At 38.0% G+C, this 22,414-nt stretch overlaps 1 protein-coding gene across 1 annotated transcript in view; it reads right to left on the bottom strand.

The window, feature by feature from the left end:
- Positions 1-20,760: 20,760 nt before the first annotated feature.
- The window catches only part of LOC123253290 (nucleolin-like), a 178,450-nt gene continuing 176,796 nt past the window's right edge, over positions 20,761-22,414 (bottom strand). Inside the window, 2 exon segments of the mRNA XM_044682476.1 lie at positions 20,761-21,725; positions 21,934-22,413. Of these exon segments, the coding sequence (XP_044538411.1) occupies positions 20,770-21,725; positions 21,934-22,413 (1,436 nt within the window). The 3' untranslated portion in view covers positions 20,761-20,769.

The raw sequence follows: 22,414 nt of genomic DNA, 5'->3' as shown, positions 1-22,414 counted from the left end.
TAAGCTAGTAATGACTTTAGAACTCTCCCACATAGTGACCTATCAAGTGCTAAGTAGGGGCACTTCAAGTTCTTTACTTGATTAACTAAAAATAGACAAAGAGAGTTAATTCTATCTTCACAACTCCTTCTTTGCTTATTTTGTCAAATAATTTGCATAATATTGGGAATAGTTGTTCTTTATCTTTATTTATTCATTCATTCATTCATTTATCTATCTATCTATCTATCTATCTATCTATCTATCTATCTATCTATCTATCTATCTATGTATTTGTTTGTTTATTTATTTATTTTAAAGCCCTTACCTTCCATCTTGGAATCAATACTGTGTATTGGCTCCAAGGCAGAAGAGTGGTAAGGGCGAGGCAATGGGGGTTAAGTGACTTGCCCAGGGTCACACAGCTAGAGAGTGGCTGAGGCCAGATTTGAACCTAGGAACTCCCCTCACTAGGCCTGGTTCTCAATCCACTGAGCCACCCAGCTGCCCCTCATTTGTTCTTTAAATGTTTGATAGAATTCACTTGTGAATCCATCTGGCTCTGGGGATTTTTTCTTAGGAAGTTCCTTGATGGCTTGTTCAATTTGTATTTCTGAGATGGGATTATTTAAGTATTTTATTTCCTCTTTTGTTAATCTAGGCAATTTATATTTTTGTAAATATTCACCCATTTCACCTAGATTGTCATCATCAGTATTTTTCTTAACATCAACATAGAAAATTGGCAAGCCATGTAAACTGGTTTCACAGTTGCTTGATTACTTCAGTTCCAGAGGTCTTCATCTCTTCCATTTCAATCACCTACCTATTTTAATCTCCTTTTCTATAATCTCTTTCTTAGTGCAACTTCTTTACCTTCCATCTCTCCATAATGTCATCATTATTGAACCTTTCTGTTTTATTTAACCCCTCATTCTTAGATCCCTTCTATCCCCACTCTATTAATTCATTGTTTTCTACTGACTTTATTTACCTGTAATTCCATTCTAGATTCCTATTAAGTAGCACTGGGGAGAACATTAGAGATGATTCAGTAAGGTTGATAATTAATGCTTCTTTTGGGTATAGTCATGTCCCTCTACTTTTGTGGTATTATTAATCAGTTGGCTTAAGAAAAGGAAGAGTAGTTAATGTTACTAGATTAAGTGCATTTCAATGTTGTTTCCATTTATATCCTTTTAATCATTATGTATATTGTATTCTTGGTTCTGATTATTTTACTTTGTATCAGTTCATACACTTTTCTCCTTGCTTTTCTGAATTCCTCATAGTAGCTATTTCCTATGGCACAATAATACCTGTTATATTCATATGCAACAATTTGTTCAGTCATTATTCAAATGATGTACACTCCTTTGTTTCAATTTTTTGTGTCATGAAAAGCACTACAAAGAATACTTTAGTATATATGGTATCTTTCTTTCTATCTCTGACCTATAATGTTATATATGCTTAGTAGATGACTTAGAGTTAAATGAATAACAGAAACTTTTCTCACATAAATACAATTTTTTCCCTACTTAATGGATTGACCAAATCACAGCTCCAAAACAGGATACTAGGATGCATGCCATCCTATAGCCCTATGTTGATGAACCTATGGCATGCATGCCAGAACATGCTGGAGGGGGCTAGTCCCTTTTCCCTGTCCACACTTGCCTGAGGACATTTCTCTCATCACCTGCCCTTCTGTCCAGCAGCCCAATGGAAGTGCGTCCTCCCTCCCCTGTCTGCAGTTAGGCAAGGAGCTTACATGAAGTTTGCAGTTTGGGTGTTCATTCTCTAAAAGGTTTGCCATCACTGCTATAGCCCCTCCAAAATTGGCTAGTTTCATTATTTGTTATCTTTGTTAATTTGATGTCTCAGTTGTTTTAATTTTAATTTCTCTTATTATTAGTGATTTGGAGCATTTTCAAATGGTGGTTAGTACTTTAAAATTCTTATTTTTTATTACCTTTTTCAATTTAATTTATGTGGGATAAAACATCAGGATTCTTTTCATTATCTTTTATTATTTTTCACATTATTGTTAGTAGTTTGTAATTCCTTTTTTAAAATAAACTGTTCATATCCTTTCATCATCTAAATGAGGAAGTGGCTTTTGATCCCATATATTTGTATTCAGTCTCTATGTCCTCTTCAAACTGGACTTATCTCATATTTCTTTCTGAGACATTTTTTTAACATTTATTTTTTAGAAAAGTTAACATGGTTACATAATTCATGCTCTTACTTTTCCCTTAACCCTCCCCACCAGCTCCCCCTCACCCCATTGGCTGATGCGTATTTCCACTGGTTTTAACATGTGTCATTGATCAAGACCTATTTACAAATTGTTGATATTTACATTGGTGTGGTAGTTTCGAGTCTACATCCCCAATCATGTCTGCCTCAACCCATGCGTTCAAGCAGTTGTTTTTCTTCTGTTTCTACTCCTGTAGTTCTTCCTCTGAATATGGGTAGCATTCTTTTCCATAAGTCCCTCAGAATCTGAGACATTTTCTTAAAAGTATACTTGGTACAGAGATTATGGTCTCTGATATTTCTATAAGAAGCCATTTTGCTGGTCATCCTGGAAGCATCAGATAGCACCTGCACCCTCCATTCTTGCCCACTTTCCATTGTGCTTATACTCAGTTGACTTTGGGTCGTTGGGGTCAAATACCTGGAAAGGTTCAGGTTGACAAGCTTCAAAAAGTTAGAATAGTAAACAACAGAAGTTTGGGATGAGAAGTTCATCTGGTGCATAGAATGAGACATTCCATCTATTTATGTTGCCCTAAATGTCTTTTTTTTTTTTTGTAGAAAATCACATGGCACACATAGGATCAAGGGACTGTAAGTGACAATAGAGGTCATTGAATCCAACCCCCTAATTTTACAGTTGAAGAAACTGAAGTTCAGTGTGGTTAAATGACTTAACCAGAATCATATAGCGTAAGTGTGAGTTAGTATTGGTATACAGATCTTTTTCACTTTAAGTCCAGGGTCCTATTATTCTGTACCAAAATGTATTTCATAAAACTATGGTGACTGAGTCCAGTATAAATTCTTGCTCTTTTACCATTTCCTAGGAATCTCACTGCTACTTGGAAATATTTTTATTCATCTTTCATCAATTCTTTCAAATTCTTTTCAAATGTTATTTTAAATATTTTTCACACTCCAAATTAGGATTAGCCTTCAACTCCACCTTTATCCATTTTATTCTTAGAAGATAACCAATCCTATTTTTCTGAGAAGATGGTGGCTATCCAGTGTGAGCACCACTAACTGATTCTTTACATTTTAAAACTGATCATTCGTTTCTTCCTTTGTATTCTAATTTGGGTCATCAAGCTTAGATAGGTGGAATTTCCCTTTATTTTGGATGCAACCAAGATTCATCACAACTTCCTGACCATTTCCACTACATAACTTCTGGGCAACCATATCTCTTCCTTCCTACCTTCTCCCTCTTCCTCTTTTCTAGTTCCCCTCACCACATGTTGTCTTCTTCATTTTGAAAATAAGCTCCTTAAGAGTGGGATTCTTGTTTGTGTTTGTATCCTCATTGCATATAGATATTAATATATGCCCTGACTGTCTATCTCAGAGAAAAAAGTCTTTCTACTAATGTCAAAGACTAACTTTTTTGCCTCTGCTCTTGATTCCATCCCTTATCTCCTTCATGACAATGTCTACTACTAGTCTCCTCTGTTTTCTGCATTTTCAGTCTCTCATGTTCTTACCATCTCTCTCTCTCACACACAAAATATGTAATACAGTAACTATGTACATACACATATGCATATACCTACAACTACAAAACACTTTCCAAACAATTAAAACTAGATTCTTTCTTTTATAAACCCCTAATCTTTGCAAGAGAGAAGTTCACACACTGCTACTTTCATTCATTCATTCACTTATTTTTGGAGTGGGATGGATGGTTTTTTTAAAACCCTTAACTTAAGTGTATTGGCTCCTTGGTGGAAAAGCGGTAAGGGTGGGCAATGGGGGTCAAGGAACTTGCCCAGGGTCACACAGCTGGGAAGTGTCTGAGGCCAGATTTGAACCTAGGACCTCCCGTCTCTAGGCCTGACTCTCAATGGATGGTTTTCACAAAGGGAAATTAACTGAAAATATCCAGCAAGAACAGCACTTAGAAAGTATTCCCCTTTCCTTGCCTGATTGAGGAATTGGTTTGGGAGAGTTGCCCTCTCCCATCTATCACCAGAATCCTTGGGAATAGTGAGTCCATTTAAAACATTTTCCCAACTAATTTCACTTACAAATATGGCATAATGGATACATCATTCCATGTCCTTGTTACTATTACTTTAGGACAGTGGTGGCGAACCTATGGCATGGGCACCAAAGATGGCACACAGAGTTCTCTCTGTGGGCAAGTAGCCACCTCCCCCCAGAGTTAATTACTAGAAAGGCAGAGGGAATGGGGGGGGGCTTCTTCTCTCCCCTCTCCACTGTGCCTGATGACATTTTTTCACATCCCCCACCTTCTCCCCAGCAGCCCAATGGGAGAGCTTTCTCCTTCCCCTGTGTGGGGTAAGGAGGAAGTGGGGAATGTGGTGGTGGGGAGGGGCATGGAATTTTGGTCTCTGGGGGGGGCATAGCACTCAGTTTTGGTGGTGGGGCCAGGCATACTGTCTAAAAGATTTGCTATCACTGCTCTAGGATAAGAGGGTCACTCTTTAGGCCCTAAGCTGCTGTCTTATTGGTGCTCAGCCTTCTTCTAGTCACCAGATGGGTTTCTGATGCCCAACTTCTGTTGGTTATTATCGGAACCTTTCCAAGCTGGTCAACTTGAACCTTCCCAAGTATCTGACCTCAAGGACCCAGCGTCAGCTAAGTATAAGAGAGGCACTTAAAGCCAGAGGGAGCAAAAGCTGTTTACTTTTTCTTCTCAGCATGCATTCACATTCAGAGAAAGGAGCCCACCAGCTACAGAAACTTTCTAGCTTTAATTACTCAAAATCACATAGCTCAGGGGAAGGGGGGAAGTAACAGTCAATTCTTTGAATAGGCTTAAAGGCTCTCAGTGAAACTGGCTGAGTGGTTTGGTAACAGTTGTTTTATCTGGAAAGTCCCAAAGGCTGCTCCTGGTTGTGATAAATTTGCTTCATCTGGAAAAGTCTCTAAGGCTGTTCCCAGTCCGGGTTCAGTTGGTGGCTGCTGTTTTTCAAGCTTACCTACAGTTTCAAAGCATTGTTGTTAATGTCAAGGTTCCTTAGGATTGGGGACTCCTGGAAAGAATGGAAGCTTGAGCAAATCCAGCTGATGATTATAGTTAGTATTCCTTTCATTTTTACAAGCTCAACAAAGTTGCAGATGTCTCCATATGTTTTCATCTAAAGACAAGAAGAATAAATCTATTTGGGACTTTAGAAATAGCAGAGGTGTGAACCTATGGGACTACATATTCGAAGCCTGGTCTGGTGATAAAGACTTGAGGCATTCCCTCATTTTAAGGCATCAAATCAAGCCAATAAACATTTATAAGCACCTAACATGTATTAGGTACTGTGCTAAGAGCTCAGGATGCTCAGAAATGTGAAAGTCACAGCTACTACTCATTCCTCTTTTGGAAAAAAAATCTTACCTTCCATCTTAGAATTAATATTGTGTATTGGTTCTAAAGTAGAAGAGTGAAGCAGGGCTGGTTTAGTGACTTGCCCAGGGTCACTCAGCTAAGAAGTGTCTGAGGTTATATGTGAACCTAGGACCTCTCACTTTTAGGCATGTCTCTCAACTCAGTGAGCCAACCTAGCTGTTGCTTCTCATTCACTTTTTAAAAGCTTGGTATTTTAACCCTTTCTATTCTGCTGTTTATTGAAATTTCTTTCTTGAAAGTCACCAAAAATCTCTTGTCACAAAATATGGTTTTTTTACTTTGAGTCTATTAAGTTCTCTAGAGTATTAAGCACTTCTGATTCTATTCCTTTTTTTTTTTGACATTTCTTTGTTGATATCTATGCACTAGCACATTTTCCTCATTTATTTCTTACCTGTGTAAGGGGGAGTTGATTAGGAAAGCCTCTGTTCAATTAAAATTATGATAAGTACACAGTCAACCTTTTCAACTAATTTATACTTGTCTGAACCTCTGAAAAAACCAAAAACTTCCACTTTTGGGGGTTAAACATGCTTGGAAAAAATTAAATCATAAGACTGTCTTGGTGGAAGTATTGTTATTTTACTGATTAGATTACTCATTTACATGATTCTCTGTTATTCAATAAGAGACTTTTAAAAGAAGGATGTCATGGAAATGGTTAATTTTATGACTGAAGGCCTTGATAGTAATAGCTCTCTCTTTTCTCTCTCTGTCTCTGTCTCTCTTTCTCATCTTCTTTCTCTGTCTCTTTGTCTCTCTCTGTCTCTCTTTATCTCTGTCTCTCTTTCTGTCTCTGTCTCTGTTTCTGTTTCTGTCTCTCTGTCTCTGTCTCTGTCTCTGTCTCTCTCTCTCTCTCTGTCTCTGTCTCTGTCTGTCTCTCTCTCTCTCTCACACACACACACTACAATCAGTAACATTTCTTAAACTTACTATGTACCAGGTACAATGTTAAGTGATGGTGATACAAAGACCAAAAATGAAACAATCCCTACCCTCAAAGAAGTTGCACTCTCCCCTTTCCCTCTTCCCTTCCTTCAGAGAGTAAGCATTTCCTTCATACCTAGCTACCTGAACTGAGGATTACATCATGGGGCTTGGATACTACCTTCGCCAATCAGATACAGATGCCATCATTTGGATACATAATATTTTGATGGATAAATTTCCACTCATGCTTTTTGGACTTAATTCTTTTCTTTTGTTCAAGTCTTCATGTTTAATAATATATTTAAATGATTTTTGGGCTTCCTATTATGGTAATGAAATAGTAGAGGAGAAGTAATGCGGAGTTTGATGGGCAGTGGATAGAGTGCTGAACCTAGAGTCAAGAAGATTCATGTTCCTGAGTTCAAAACTGGCCTCAGACACTTATCTGTGTGTATCTGGGCAAGTTACTTAACCTTGTTTGCCTCAGTATCCTCATCTGTAAAATGAGTTGGTGAAGGAAATGATAAATTACTTTGGTATCTTTGCCAAGAAAGCTACAAATGGGCTAATAGAGTTGAACTCAGTTGAAAATGACTGAACAATAACAATTCCACATGGTCTATTCCATGTAATGTTGGGAAGACCTAGGCTTAAATCCTACTAGTGACCCTAGATAAATTACCCTCTATAATCCCTCTGTGCTTCAGTTTCTTCATCTGTGAAATTAGAGAACTGGAATTGGTACTTAAGGTCCCTGCTGACATCAGTGAACCTGTGATAAAAATTTCCACAAATCCTGACCTTGAGCATCTTTAGAACATATTAGGTCCAATGAAAATAGAATTTCAGTCTTTCAGTTGAGAGGTGAGTTGTTAATATGGCATTGAAAACATAATGGGGAGTTGCTGGGATCTGAGAATGCTTGTGTTCTGGCCCTAAGCTGTACAGTCAAATTTGACAAGACATACTGAGCTGTAAAAGTTTCCACATGGGACATTTTCCAAGGAGCCAAAAATGTGTTGGAATCAATAAATGTCAGTAGCTACCATTGACTTTTAAAACATTTTAATGTTAAGAATATGAAGTGTAAACAAAACTATCCACCCTGCTAGAGCCCCATACCTCTCCCTTGGGAAGGATTATCTGAAAAAGCATCCAATGTTTGTTCAGTTTCTGCCCTGATCTTAATAAGTGTAATTACTGAACCAGCTAGAAGACTATTCATTCAAATGTGAGACAGGTAAGAATGCCACATGCCATTTCAGTAATGTGGCTGTCCAACTTTGAATATCTGCTCCTCAAATTAAAATATTGAAAGTCCACTTGCCATTTAATGAATACTAGTTGTTTAGTGACATATAAACACTGACTTTACAACACTGTTTATTTGCTGTGATTGAGACTTTACTTTGGAGTAGTACCTATAAACAGACATGCAAGGCCTGACAGGATTGGTATTAACATAATTCCCTTTGATTCAAAGAAAATCTGGCCCCAAATTTAGATTCTGCCTCAAATGAATAGCTCCCTTCACTTCTTTTTAAGAAGAAACCAAAACCATTTTTTTCCTTCAGTTTTGAAGACCAACAGTTCAAAAGTTTAAAGAATTTCTTTTTACTGGGTAAGATGTGAAATACATTTGATAAGAAATTTCATAATTATAATGGTTATTTCAGCACCAACTAAGAAGGGAATATAATATGCCTTCTACTTTCTAATAGTTTATTCATATTTATGCACTGGATATCCAGCTTCTGATGGATCTTGTTCTTATATTCATTTAACAAACATTTATTAAGTGCCTCCTTTATTGATGCACCAGGTTAGAGCCTGAGGGGAATGCAAAGATAAGTGAAACAGTTTTGGCCTTTAAGGAGTGTACAAGAGAGATCACTTCCAATTTGGAATTCTAGGAAAGCTTGAAATTTGAGTGGGCCCTTGAAGGATGAGTAGGATTGTCAGTATGTGGAGATGAGGCATAAGGAAGTCATTATAAGTGAAGGGAACAGGATAAACAACAGTCTGTAAGTGGGAAAACATAGAAAGGGTTCAGGGATTGTAGAATAGTTAAGTTTGATCAGAACACAGAGTGTGTGAGGGGAGGTAGTATAAAATAAGTTTAGTAAAATAGATTGATGTCAGGTTATAGAAAGTCTTAGATCCTAGGCTAAGGAGCTGGACTTTATTTAGTAGGAATCATTTGGAATAGTTGTGTACTGTTTAGATATAAAAGTTAGAAAGATTCACTTAATAATGGTATGGATCCTAGATTGGATAAGAGAGAGAGTAAAGTCAAAGATTATTTTTAGGAAACTATTGGGGTAGTATGCTGGTGCTTTTAATTAGATCTAGTAAATAATTAATGGAAAGTTTTAAAAAAAAGGAATCTAGGTGCATTGTGAATCGAGTGCTAGGCTGGAGTCAGGAAGACTCATCTTCTTGACCTCAGATTTGACCTCAGACAATCACTAGTTATGTGTCTCTGAGCAAGTCACTTAACCTTGTTTGCTTCACTTTCCTCATCTGTAAAATGAACTGGAGAAGGAGATGGCAAACCACTCCAGACTCTTTGCTAAGAAAACCACAAATGAGGTCATGGAGAGCTGGACCCATCTGAAACAAAAACAATGACAACAATATAAGATAGAAACAAGATCAGACAGTAGAAGATGAAATTATGAACTTGACACAGTAATATAATAGGTATCAAGAGTGCCGAAGCTTAATGGACTTCTATACCAGCAGCAATGCAATGACACAGGACAGCTCTGAGAGATTTATGGTGAAGAACGCTACCCACATTCAGAGGAAGGACTGCAGGAGAGGAAACATAGAAGATAAACAATTGTTTGAACGCATGGGTTGTGGCGGACATGATTGGGGATGTAAACTCGAAACGACCACTCCAATGCAACTATTAACAATTTGGAAATAGGCTCTGAACAAGGACACATGTTACAACCAGTGGAAATGTGCGTCGGCCATGGGTGGGGGGAGAGTGGGGGGGAGGGGGTGAAGGGGAAAGTAGGGGCATGAAGCATGTAACCAGGTTAAAAATGAATATTAATAAATGTTTAAAATGTTAAAAAAAAAAGAGACATCTTACACTTCTAGGTCAATTCCAGCAAATAAAGGGCTTATTGTAGAGATTGCAGCATATAAGTATAAGGGTGGGGATACATTTTCCTGATTAAAATTATTTACTTTTGTTAGCTAAGAACACTTATTGGTGGAATTAATCCATTAGAACCAAGTAAGACCATAAAAATAATAAACAAGATGATCACAAAAAATCCTGAAAGTATTATATGAAACAATACAAATTGAAGTGAGCAGAATACAGTATATAGTAATAGCAATAAAGTACAATGATGATTTAAAAAAAAAAAAAAAGAGTGCCGAAGGTTAGAATGAACTGAGGTGGGTGAGGAGAGCTAAGAACAACCTAGCAATTGTGTGTGTGTGTGTGTGTGTGTGTGTGTGTGTGTGTGTGTGTGTGTGTGTGTGTGTTTCAATTTTAAGTTAAGCTGGGAAAAAGAGGAGGTCCAAAGATAAAATAACCCTGAACAAGGAGGTTGGAATAATGCTAATCAGTGGTAGACAAAAGATCGAACAAAAGTGGTTCAACCTTATTTTACTCCTCTTTCTTCTTTGCCAAGGAGGATGATCTTTGGATTGGAAAGAACAGAACAAAAATGAGTAATGGGGAATTGAAATGTAAGATGAGTAGGAAGATAAGAGAGCATTTAGCTGCTTGTGATGAATTCAAGGCACTAGGCCCAGATGACTTAAATCATGGTATACAGAAATAATTGATGGATAGGATTACTGTTCTGTCAAAGCTCTCTGAAAGATTGCAGAGAATGGAAACAAAGCTGCAGGAAGAGAGAAGGGCAAATGTCTCCATTTTTTTAAAAAGAGAAGTGTTAATCTGCCAACTATTGGCTAATGATATTGAATCCTGGAAAAAAAATTTAGAATATATTATGAACTGATTAGTAAACAAGGTAGTAATACCAAAGAAGATGCCTCACAGCTTTTTGAAGAACAAATCAAGTCAGATTAAGCTAATTTTCTTTTTCTTTTTTTTTGACCAAAGAAATAATTAAGAAAAAGGTCATAAATATAATTTACCTAGATTTTAGCAAGTGTTTGATGAAGTCTCTCATCCTACATAATGTCTTTAATACCTATCACCTAGATTTTGCAATAGCCTAACACTTTTTTAAACTTAAAAAATATTTTCCAATTAGATGAAAAAATATTTTTTCCAGTTTTTTATTTTTTATTTTATTTTTATTTAGAATATTTTCCCATGGTTACATGATTCATGATTCCACTACCCCCCAACTTCAACTCTTCCCCCACCCCCCCACCCCAAAGCTGACAAGCAGTTCCACTCGGTTATATATGTATTATTGTTCAAAACCCATTTCCATGTTATTCATATCTGTAGTGGAGTGATCTTTTAACATCAAAACCCTAATCATATCCATATCGAACCACGTGATTGATCATATGTTTTTCTTCTGTATTTCTGTTTCCACAGTTCTTTTTCTGGTTGTGGATAGCATTCTTTCTCATAAGTTACTCTGGATTGTCCTGCGTCATTGCATTACTGCTAAATTAATATTAATAAATTAATAAATGTTTTTGCTTTGAGCTACATGTCTTTTCTATCTGACTAGTAAGGGAAACACTTGTGGGGGTTCTATAAATCTGGTTTTTAAGTGGTTATAGATAGTACATTTAACATGGAGTAATATTTGTCTGGGCTACCCACTATGCAAATTTGTGGATTCTCCTAGACAACACAATTATAAAAGAGAATGCCAAACAATCTGAGAATGAAACTTGTATCTAGGTTTGTCCTCAAGGCAAACTCAAATAAAAGAAATACTAAGCAGTAATTCTCTATTGGGTCTTCTTGGAACAAACTTAGAAATTCAAGGCTACCTGGTTTTAAACTCAGATTTGATTTATGAAAGCTGTAGAAAAGGTCTTCACTTAGTATGATTTTCTACTCATTTCACTGAATGAGATAAAACTGGATATGAAGTATTGAGACAAAATAATATGAGATAAAAATGAAATAAAATTGGAATAGTTGGGTAACTTGAATGATGGCAAGAGATTATACAAATTTGACTACTAATTTAAATCCCTCCATTCCTTTCTGGACTCTGCTCCTAACTTTTGGATTCCTTTTTAAACCATGGTCCTTTTTTAACCATTTCTTTTTTAACCTTTTTTTTTTATCATCCCTCTTTTTCAGCTTTTTATTATGTATTCTTTCCCCTGTTAGAATGGGAAGCTCATTGAAACAGTAACTCTCTTCTTCCAAGCTTTTATATTCCCAGATGAAAAGGTTAAATATATACCAGTGAACATGAAATTAAAACAACGATCAGGAGTTATTTTGCTGTACATGAAAACAAATTTAACAATGAAAGGGAAATAGAAGAATACCTAAAAAATAAATTGCCTAAATTAATTTGAATAAACTTATTTTATAAAAAGAAATTGAAAAAGCCATACATGAACTTCCTAAGAAAAAAGCATCAAGATGAGATGGACTTATAAGTGAATGCAACCAAACATTTAAGGACTAATCAATTCCAATTTATTTTATTTTACATAACAGGTAAAGAGGGGTTTTATGAAACTCCTTTTTTGAAATTAATATGATGCTTACAGCTAAACCAAAAAGAGCAAAAGTAGAAAAAGAAAATTATTTATCAATCTCATTAATGAATGTGGATGTTAAAATCCTAAACAAAATATGAGCTAGCAGACTACAATAATACATCAAAAGATAAGACATTGTGACTAAATAGAATTTATAATAAGAATTCAAGGATGGTCTAATATAAGGAAAACTATCAACATAATTGATAATATCAATAACAAAAGTAATAAAAAGTATATGTTTAGATGCAGACAAAATCTTTGACCAAATGTAATACTCATTCCCATTAAAATCACTGGAAAGCATATAAATAGAGTATAAATAGTTCTTCTTAAAAATGAAATGAAGCAGCATCTACTTAAAACAAGTATTTTCTATAATGGGGAGAAGCCAGAAACATTCCTAGTAAGATGAGAAGTAAAATAAGGATGCCTATTAGCTCTAATATTATTTAACATAGTATTAGAAATGCTAGCAATAACAATAAGAGAAGAAAAACAAATCAAAGGAATCAGAATGGCCAAAGAAGTAATAAAACCATTTCTATTTGTTGATGACATGATGGTATACATGGAAAATCCCAGAAATTCAACTAAAAATTTGGTTGAAACCAAAGATAATTTTATCAAAGTAGCAGGACGTGAATCCACATAACTAATCAGTATTTTTTATACATTAATGACAAAGTCCTGCAAGAAGAGATAAAAAGAGATGCTCCATTTAAAATGACCACAGGTAGAATAAAATACCTGTGAAAACAAACCCGGGAACTATATGGACATAATTATAAAACACTTTTATACAAATAAAGTTACATCTAATAAATGGAGAAATATTAATTGTTCATGGATGGGCAGACAAATGTTGAAGGGGATATTGAAAAATGGGGACACTAATGCACTGTTGGTGGAGCTGTGAACTGATCTAACCATTTCGGAGAGCAATGTGGAATTACACTCAGAGAGTTACAAAACTATATATTCTTAAATCCAGCAGTGCCATTTCTGGGTCTCTTTCCCAAGCAGGTTAGGAAAAGAGGAAAAGAACCCATGTGCTCTAAAATATTTGTGGCAATACTCTTTGTGGTGGCAAAGAATTGGAAACTGAGGGGATGCCCATTAACTGACATATGGCTAAACAAATTGTGGTTTATGATTGTGATAGATACTATTGCTCTGTAAGAAATGATGAAAAATCTGATTAAAAAAACCTGGAAAGAATTATATAATGGATAGTGAAATAGGTAGAATCAGAGGAACATTAATTACATACAGCCATAGAATTAATAATAGAAGAATAAACTAAGAATGTTAACCTCTAGAAAGGGAACAGGTAGATAAAGCATGAGAGAACATGTTAGCCTCCATGATGATATCCTATGTGATGCAGGGAGGCTGAGGAGGGATTGGGACCTTAGTGGATAGGATCTATTATGTAATACGAAGAAAAGTAAGTTAAACATATAGGAGATTTGTGATTTCCTTTGCATAATATCTTTTCCCCCTCTTATATGGAAATGCTTGTTTTATTTGGATTTGTAAACAATTGGAAAATAATAAAAACACATATATACTTAATAAATAAATCTTTGATTTTATTGAAAAAGGGAACTAGCTAATTTTGTAACTAAGGAGGCATTTTATCATAGTGAAAAGATCCTTGGATTTGGTTTTAGATGACCAGGATTCCATCCTAACTCTGCTATGTATTATTGTCTCTATGACTTTGGACAAGTCACATGCTTTTCTGAGCTTCAATTTCCTAAGGAACTGAGGCTGGAGACAGTTTAAGAACTCCCAGATCAAATAGACTATTGACTGCAGGGACTTACATAGTTAAATCATGCTTTGTTACAACATATTGATATGATATTAGATTCTTTGGAGATTTAGGAGGATTGATTTCTTCAAGAAGTGGCATTTAATGAATGATTGCGAACCTTTGGCTTATTCCTTAGTTTCAAAAGATCCCTCTTAAAATGAAGAAAAAGTGCAGAGTGAGAGAAAGCAGTAGCCCCAAATTGAATAGGAGTAATAATCAGAGCCTCAGCTCCCCATCAGGAATGCATTAAACCAGAAAACTATATTTTTAGCTTAATCAGGGCATTTTTCTTTCTTGGGAAAGAGAAGAGGCAAAACCTAGGAGACTAATTGGGACCCATGTCCAAACTCTTGATCTATACCAAGGATTAAGAAAGATGAACAATCTTTTGAAAAGCTGAAAAATCAAATGAGAGTGGTCTTAAGTTAGATGAGAGTCAGGTATAAGGTTCGGAAAATGATGAGAGTATACAATACTGGCAGTCAGGTTCTATAGACAACTCAGATTCTTTTGGAATAATCTGAAAAAGATAAAATATCAAAGGAGAACTGATTATAGCAAGTTGAGCAGATGCTCTTCTTTGTTCTGCAATAGGTAGTAAAATCTCCCATGAGAAAGATATTTTCTCACACTTTCAGAGTCAGCAATACCTAGATTATTTATAGTTCTTTCCTGTAATTCCCACCAATTAATTAGGAATCTTTTGTTAAATATTTATAAGTGCCAACCACTGTACTACACATTGGCTAAAAAATGGAGGACAAAAACACCAAACCAGTCTCTGCCATCAAGGAGCTTGTATACAAATACATGAGAAAACACAAATGAATGTGTGCGCACAGGACACATTTAGAGTGGAAAGAAGGCAGTCATAGAAAGGAAGGCTTATGTGCCTGGGGAGTTAGAGGGGACCATGGAAGACCTCTTGCCAACGGTAGGATTTGAACTGGATCTTAAAAAACATCAAGCTTACGAAGTCTTTCAAAGTTGATTATCTTTACAATATGGCTGTTACTGTAGAGAATTTCGAACTGAAAAGAAAATAGTTATTGAGGGGGAAAAGAAAGAAGCCAGGGGTGTCTGAAGGTGGAACTGAGGAGAGAGAGAGAGAGCTTTCTAGGCTTTGTGGACAACCAGTGCAAGGCAAAGGAGCCAGGAAATGGCATATTTTGCAACTGTGGTATTGCTGGACCATTGAATACTTGGAGGAGATTAAAGTATGAAAAGATTGGAAAGATAGGAAGGGCTCTGATCATAAAAGATTCTACTGAAGACTGGAGCCAGGAATCTGCATCAAGTCCAGGGTTTTTAGGCATGTCTCTTTACAGTAAGATGGCATAAGATTTAGAGACCTGGGTTTTCTTATGGGGAAAACCAGGGGAGATAACTTAAATGTTATATGTGGGTTCAGAAGGGGTGAGTAGGAGATAGGAATGGACTGTAGGGGGACCAAACAAGTTAGGGAAACTGGGTTTACTGTTAAGGGAACAGACTGTTAACAGAAGTGACAGTGTCACCCTGCTTCTCCAAGACAAGGGATAAACTCAGAGTATAATAAATACACACTATGGAAACTTCAAGGTATGAAGGCAACCACACAGAGAAACAGTTTAATTGGTTTTTGAGAGGATAGGAGAGGGGGTGAGGTAAAACTATATCTAACTGCCCAGGACTGGAGTAAAAAATGGTAAGTTCCTTAACCAACCTGGCTTCTGCCAGGTTTGACAGCTTGGCTAAGGACCTGAGGAAGCGGGCTTGGATTTGGGGTCTCACAACTGATCCAGAGATGTGTTCAGGATACCAGGAACCAACTCCTCCACAGCTGATGATCCCAAGTAACCAGGTAGGGAGAGATGTCTGCAAACTGTCCACCAGAACAGAGGCCTCTTCCCTCACAGTTGACTTGCAGGATGATGTCTTTAGCCTTTGCAACCTTCACTCTCCAAGATCCCAGGTTAAATAGGGACTGCTGATTGCACATCGGCTTCAAACCCCTCACAGAACAGCAATGTCTGTTGCTTAGCTCTCTCCTCCCTACCACCTGCATTCTATACAGAATGTTCGTGACTTCCAGCCAAGGCTTTCCCTAATCTACTTGCAAAAATCTGCCTTTATACCTTTAAAGCCTATACCTATTACACTTTGGAATCAGGAAGAAGTGAATAAAATGCCATCTTAGACACATTAGCTCTTTGACCACAGGCAAGTCACTCAGCTTCTTTTTATCTTTTTTCTCAACTGCAAAATTGGGATAATATTAGCATTTACCTCCCATGGTTCTTGTGAGGATCAAATGAGAGAAGATTTGTAATATATTTAACTGTGTCTGGCATATAGTAGGTACTATGTAAATACTTGCTATTGTATGAGAGTGAGTATTGATAGTGTGGGAGGGGTTTATTAGGACCCCCCCCCCACCTCATAGCTGTTACACTATATTATTATTATTAATTATACTTGGTTTTTTCTTTTTCTGGAGTCCATGGGATTTCCTGAATCAAAGTCTCCCACTAGCTTCTGTTGACCCTTCTTGCCTAGAAGAAAATAAATTCTCTCTTGCCTCAGGTCGACAACTGGACATACTTACAGAGTCAACAGAATTCCTTATCACTTTAAGGATAGTCACATATAAAATAGGAAACTATGTAATCTGTATTTGTATCTATACACACACATATATACATACATATATACATATACATAATTATATATTCTCTGCCTTATATTTATATGTACATATATGTGTATCTATGAATCTATATCTATGTATGTATCTACATATCTGCCACTATATCCATCTATCCATCTATCCTTCCATTTATCTGTCTATCTATCTATCTATCTATCTATCTATCTATCTATCTATCTAATCCATCTAATCTATCTGTCTGTCACATATCAGCAATAAAGCAAAATGTTCAGAGACTAGATACTGAGTTGGAACACATTGATAATTATCTCAGTAGGTACTTAATAAATGTCCTCTGGATTGATCTACCCTATGATATGCCAGTCTGTTTCTCCTCCTCAAACTTCTGAAAAACTTATGGTTTTGGGGGTTTCCCACCCCTCCTAGGCCCACTTCAAAGATTGAAGGCTTGGAGGACAGAAAGAGTTCCATTCCTTTCACAGCCCTTCCCCTTTTATCAGCATAAGAGGACTGTAAGTTTTTATCTTCCTGCTTCTCAGGGCAGGAGGGCAACATAAATAGACCAGAGACATTCAGGCACCACCACAAAGAATGTGAAATCTCTTTCTTTACCGAAGGCCACTAGATTGAATGAGGGCCACCTTGGCCAGGGAGTTAGCATGAGAGAAATTGGATACGTATCTCTTAAGGAGAAATGCTTCACTTGTGAAAATGTACTCTGGCTGTACCTTTGGCTCTAGACAACCAGAATGTTGTTATCCCAGGCAAGGTGGTAGCATTTTTCAGTGTGTCAGAGTCTGCCCCTACATTTCTGATTCCAGCTGGGAACATCCACTTCCCATATTTCTGACATTTCTTACTTGTAGGCAGGCCCTGAAGCTGGCTATGCTCTGAGATGGCCTTTTGCCTCAGCAGAAAACATAGGAGACATCTTCCTCTGGTCTTTGGCTCAACTGCTTCCTTCCTCATCTTTAGTTGATAGACAGACTCCCTATAGGCTTCATTAAACAAAAACCAAAAACACAGCTCAGGTGTCACCTCATATAGAAAACTTTTTCTTAACCTCTTCAATTATTAGCACTCTTCCTCCTGAAATCCTTGGTACCCTTTCCAGTCTAATCTAGTCCCTAGAGGTCAGGGACTATTTCTATTTCTGTTTTCATCTTTGTATACCACATGAAAGTATAATGGATAGAATGCTGGACCTGGAGTCAGCAAGATTCTTCTTCCTGAGTTTGAATCTGGCCTCAGACACTTACTGGCTTTGCGACCCTGGGCAAATCACTTAATCATGTTTGCCTCAGTTTCCTCATCTGTAAAATGAACTGGAGAAGGAAATGGCAAGCCATCCAATACTTTTGCCAAGGAACCCCCAAACACAGTCACAAAAAGTTGGAAATGACTGAAACAACTGAAATATCCTAGGCATAAGATACTCCTTATGCATAATGGGCATAGCTGTTTTATTGAATTTCTAGCTGTGCTAGGACTGTTTGTATAGGTGTTGACTCCCCAGCTTGCCTAGGCTTCCACTTTCCTAGTTCCCAAGCCACTGTTTTGCCTTGACTTCTGGTACTTGTATATTCTGTTCTCTGTTGGTCTTGTGGCAGAGCTACTATCTCAGCTTAGTCTCTAGTATTTGCTTGGTTTCTTATTCCTAATGTAGGATCATAAATTTAGAGCTGGAAGTACCCTTTGAGGCCATTGATTCCAACCTTCTCCTATTAAAGATAACAGAACCGAGGCATAGGAAAGCAAAGTGACTTGCTTAAGATCATACATTTAGTAGGTCTATGAATGATTACAGGTCTTCCTGATTCCAAGTTCAGTATTCAATTTATTCTTCTCCCCACCTCCACCCTCATCTGTTTTTCCTACATCTCAGGTATTCAGTTACCTATGATCCTTAGTTTCAAGGTAGCCTTTGTGTCTGACTGGTTCCCATGATTAGCACTTATTATTCGAATTCATCAATCCAACATGTATTAAATGCTTACTATATATGAAGTGCTGAGTCCTGACTCTTTGTGACTGGGTTCTAGCTCCTTGCTCTTTGTGTCCAGGTGCTTTGTCCTGGCTCTTTGAGACCAGTTACTAGGTCCCAGCTATTTGCATCCAGCCCTTGCCTTTGGTTTCTCAGTCCTAGTCTCATCTTATCTCTGATATCTGTTCTCCTTATCCTTTCCCTCCATCTTCTCAGTAAGATGAAATGTACACAACATTTGCATGCAGTTTTTCGAGTATCAGAATTTAGAGTATAAGAGACTTAATGGTCATCAAATCCAATTCCCTCATTTTACAGATGAGGAAACTGAGGCTTATGGGCAATATCATCCACATGTTAATTAGACATATTGAGAATTGAACTCATATCTATTGGCTACAATCTGAATATTCCCTCCCACCCTACCTTGCTACCTAACAGTGATGAATACTAAAATTTGTGGGAAATCACAGCACCAATGAATATATCTGTAACTGCTATGTTGGTGGGACCAGGAGACATGAAATAAAATAACATCTATTTATTTAGGTTTTACAGTTTATGAAGCATTTTAGACATATATTATCTTACTTACACAACAATATAAGAGTTTAGTATTTTTATAGCACTTTAAGGCTGACACAATACTTTATATATGTCATCTCATTCTATCCGCAAACATCCTTGGAGGTGGAGGCTAATCTTATCTTTATTTTGCAGATGAGAAAACTGAGGGTTAGTGAGGATCACACCATCAGTAAGTGTCTGAAAGCAGGGTTTGAATTGAGTTCTGTCTGTTTTCAAGTCCAGCACTTTAACTGTTGTATCACCCAGCTGCTTCAGTAACCCTATGACACATATCATCCTTATCTTACTGATGAAGAGAACATTCTATTGCTAACTTAGCTTTCACTAATATAAAGAGCAGTTGACATTTCTTGGTCCCTTCAATATTTGTTTTGTTGATGACACAGAGCAACAGTTGACAGTCATTCTAGATATGGTAGTATCACTGGTGGCTCAGTTGATAGAGGACCAGGTCTAGAGATCAGAAAACCCTAGATTTGGGCTTCAGACACTTTCCAGCTGTGTGACCCTGGGAAAATCGCTTAACCCCAATTGCCTAGGCTTACATTAGAAGGTAAGATTTTAAAATAATAATAATAATGATAAAACAATGAACAGGATATAATTGATGGCTCTTACAACTCTTCTAGCTGTACATTTTTGTCTTTTGAGGCTATAGAATTTCCATGATATCTAGTGAATATGCTTTGCATGAGTCACTGACCTCTCATCTTATTACCTGCTTGGGAAGATTATACTATTCATTTTGATAGCTTGATTGTCTATGACAATGGTCGGCAACCTTTTTGGCCGTGAGAGCCATAAACACCTGTGGAAAGAGGAGGATGGAGGCAGAAGGTGCTGGAATATGGGGCGGGGGCTGAAGGGCCCCCTGGGGCACATCCTGAGGCTCTGCCCGGACTGGCTGGTCATGAGGTGGAGCCAGATATGGCTCCAGAGCCATACATTGCTGACCCCTGGTCTAGGACCATGTTGGTGAATCCATGGTACGCATGCTGGAGCATGCTGGAGGGGGCTGCTCCTTTCTCCCTCTCCACTGGACCTGAGGACATTTCTCATATCACCAAACCCTCTTTCCAGCAGCCCAATGGGAGTGCTTTTTCCCACCCCAATCTGGGGTAAGGCAGGGGACTCACATGAGGTATGAGGATTGCAGTTTGGGCACTTGGTCTCTAAAAGATTTGCTATCACTGGTCTGGAACTAATTTTTTTTTGTAGGAAAAAATAGTTTTGTACATGGGGTATAATATTATAAACTCAAGACAACTCATAGACAAAAAGGATACCTTCCCACATCTATCACCTGTCTCTGCAAAAAGTTTCTATGGAACGTTCATCCAGTCAAAACCAACACATTCTCCCATGAGATGTCATCCGGCTTTCTCCAAGATGACTCCTCAGACCATATGTTTGTCTTGGAATGTCTTCAGAAGGCTTCATCAGCCATTGACCGACAGGCTCCAACACCCAGAGTCCACCCAGTGGGCGGGGAGCTATTCAAACTTTGTCTTTTTCCCTTGTGGCTTGTTGTCTCCTCCTCTTCCTCTGCCTCCTCTGAAACCACCTCGACCTCCAAAGTTGCCTCCTCTGCCTCAGTCTCTACAGCCCCCTAAGCCCCCTCTGCCACCTCCTTGGCCCCCAAAGCCTCCTCGTCCATTGCTGCCATGTTCTCCTCCTCGGTCCCCAAAGCCACTGGGCATGTCCCAGTCCAGGGTGACTTTGTTTCCATCAATCTCCCCATCCTCCATGGCCTCTTTGGCAATGTTGGCCTCCTCTTCAGAGTTGAAGTCCACAAAACCAAACTCTTTCGATGACCCTGTCTCCTTGTCTGTGACTATTCTGGCCCCCACTGAGCCATTAAAAGAATCTTTCAATGTTTCTTCTTTCGTGTCTTTGGATAGACTTTTGACAAATAAGGTTTTGTGGGGCTGGTTCCTGGGAGCTGCATTTGTTGTCTTTTGTTTCTTTAGCTCCAGCTGGATGGCTCGGCCCTCAATTTCTATGTTGTTACAAGAATTCAAAGCTTCTTTAGCATCCTCCACAGGGGCAAACTCAATGAATGCATACCCCTTGGGCTGGTCTTGGTTGTTCTGGGGCAGGCTGATGGATGTGGCCTTTTCAAACACTTCCTGCAGATTCTCCTCTGTGGCACTGTAGGCAACGTTGTTCAGCACCAGCGTCTTCCAGTCTGAGGACTTGCTGTTGTTCCCACTCCAAGAGTTGTTCTTCCCTCCAGAGTTCTCTTGTCCTTGACTTTTCTCCCCTATGTAGTCTAGAATGAGGGCCCGGCCATCTATCTCAGTCCCATGCTTCTCCTCTAAGGCCTTGTCCACATATGCTTCTGTCTTGAATTCAAAGTAAGCAATTCCTTTGGGTGTTCCGTCCTTGGTGCAGACCAGTTTGATCTCAATAGCGTCTTCAAACACTTCCTTGAGCTCCTCCTGAGTTACTTTATAGGAGGGGTCGGCAACGTATGGCTCTCGAGCCATATCTGACTCTTTTGAGGGCCAGATATGGCTCTTTCTGCAGGAGCCATAAAGTCAATTTTTTTTTTCAGGCTCTGTTACAGGAGTGCGCACTGTGAGCACTGTATGGCTCTCACGAAATTACATTTTAAAAAATATGGCGTTTATGGCTCTCATGGCCAAAAAGGTTGCCGACCCCTGCTTTATAGGGTAAGTTCTTGACAAAGAGTATCCTGGCATCTCGATCTTTCTTGTTCTCTTTTGCTTTTTCTAGCTTCATTTCAGAGCCAAGCACTTTGGAGCCATTGAGTTCCAGAGCCTTTTCCATATCTTCAGCAGATTCAAATTCTACATAGCCAAACTTCCTGGTGGCACCAATGCAGATATCCACAACCCTAAGGTCCTTTTTAGAAAAGAAGTCTGTGATGGCAGTTTTTAGCTCAGCTGCTGTTTTGTTGAAGTTCAGGTTACCAGCGAAGAGATTGAAATTTGTAGACATTTCAGCTTCCAATTTCTGTTTCTTGGCTTCAGGGGCTTTCTGCTTGCCCATTTCCTTTTTCCATTTTCCTGGGGCTTCTTTGACGGGCACTTCCTCCGCCTCTTCATCCTCCTCCTCCTCATTGTCATCATCTTCATCATCTTCTTCATCTTCCTCCTCGGATTCCTTGGTTTA

Source organism: Gracilinanus agilis, chromosome 1, assembly GCF_016433145.1.
Source record: "Gracilinanus agilis isolate LMUSP501 chromosome 1, AgileGrace, whole genome shotgun sequence".
Classification (NCBI taxonomy): Eukaryota; Metazoa; Chordata; class Mammalia; order Didelphimorphia; family Didelphidae; genus Gracilinanus; species Gracilinanus agilis.
The sequence above is the reverse complement of the archived record's forward strand: the minus strand, read 5'-3'. Positions and strand labels throughout refer to the sequence as shown.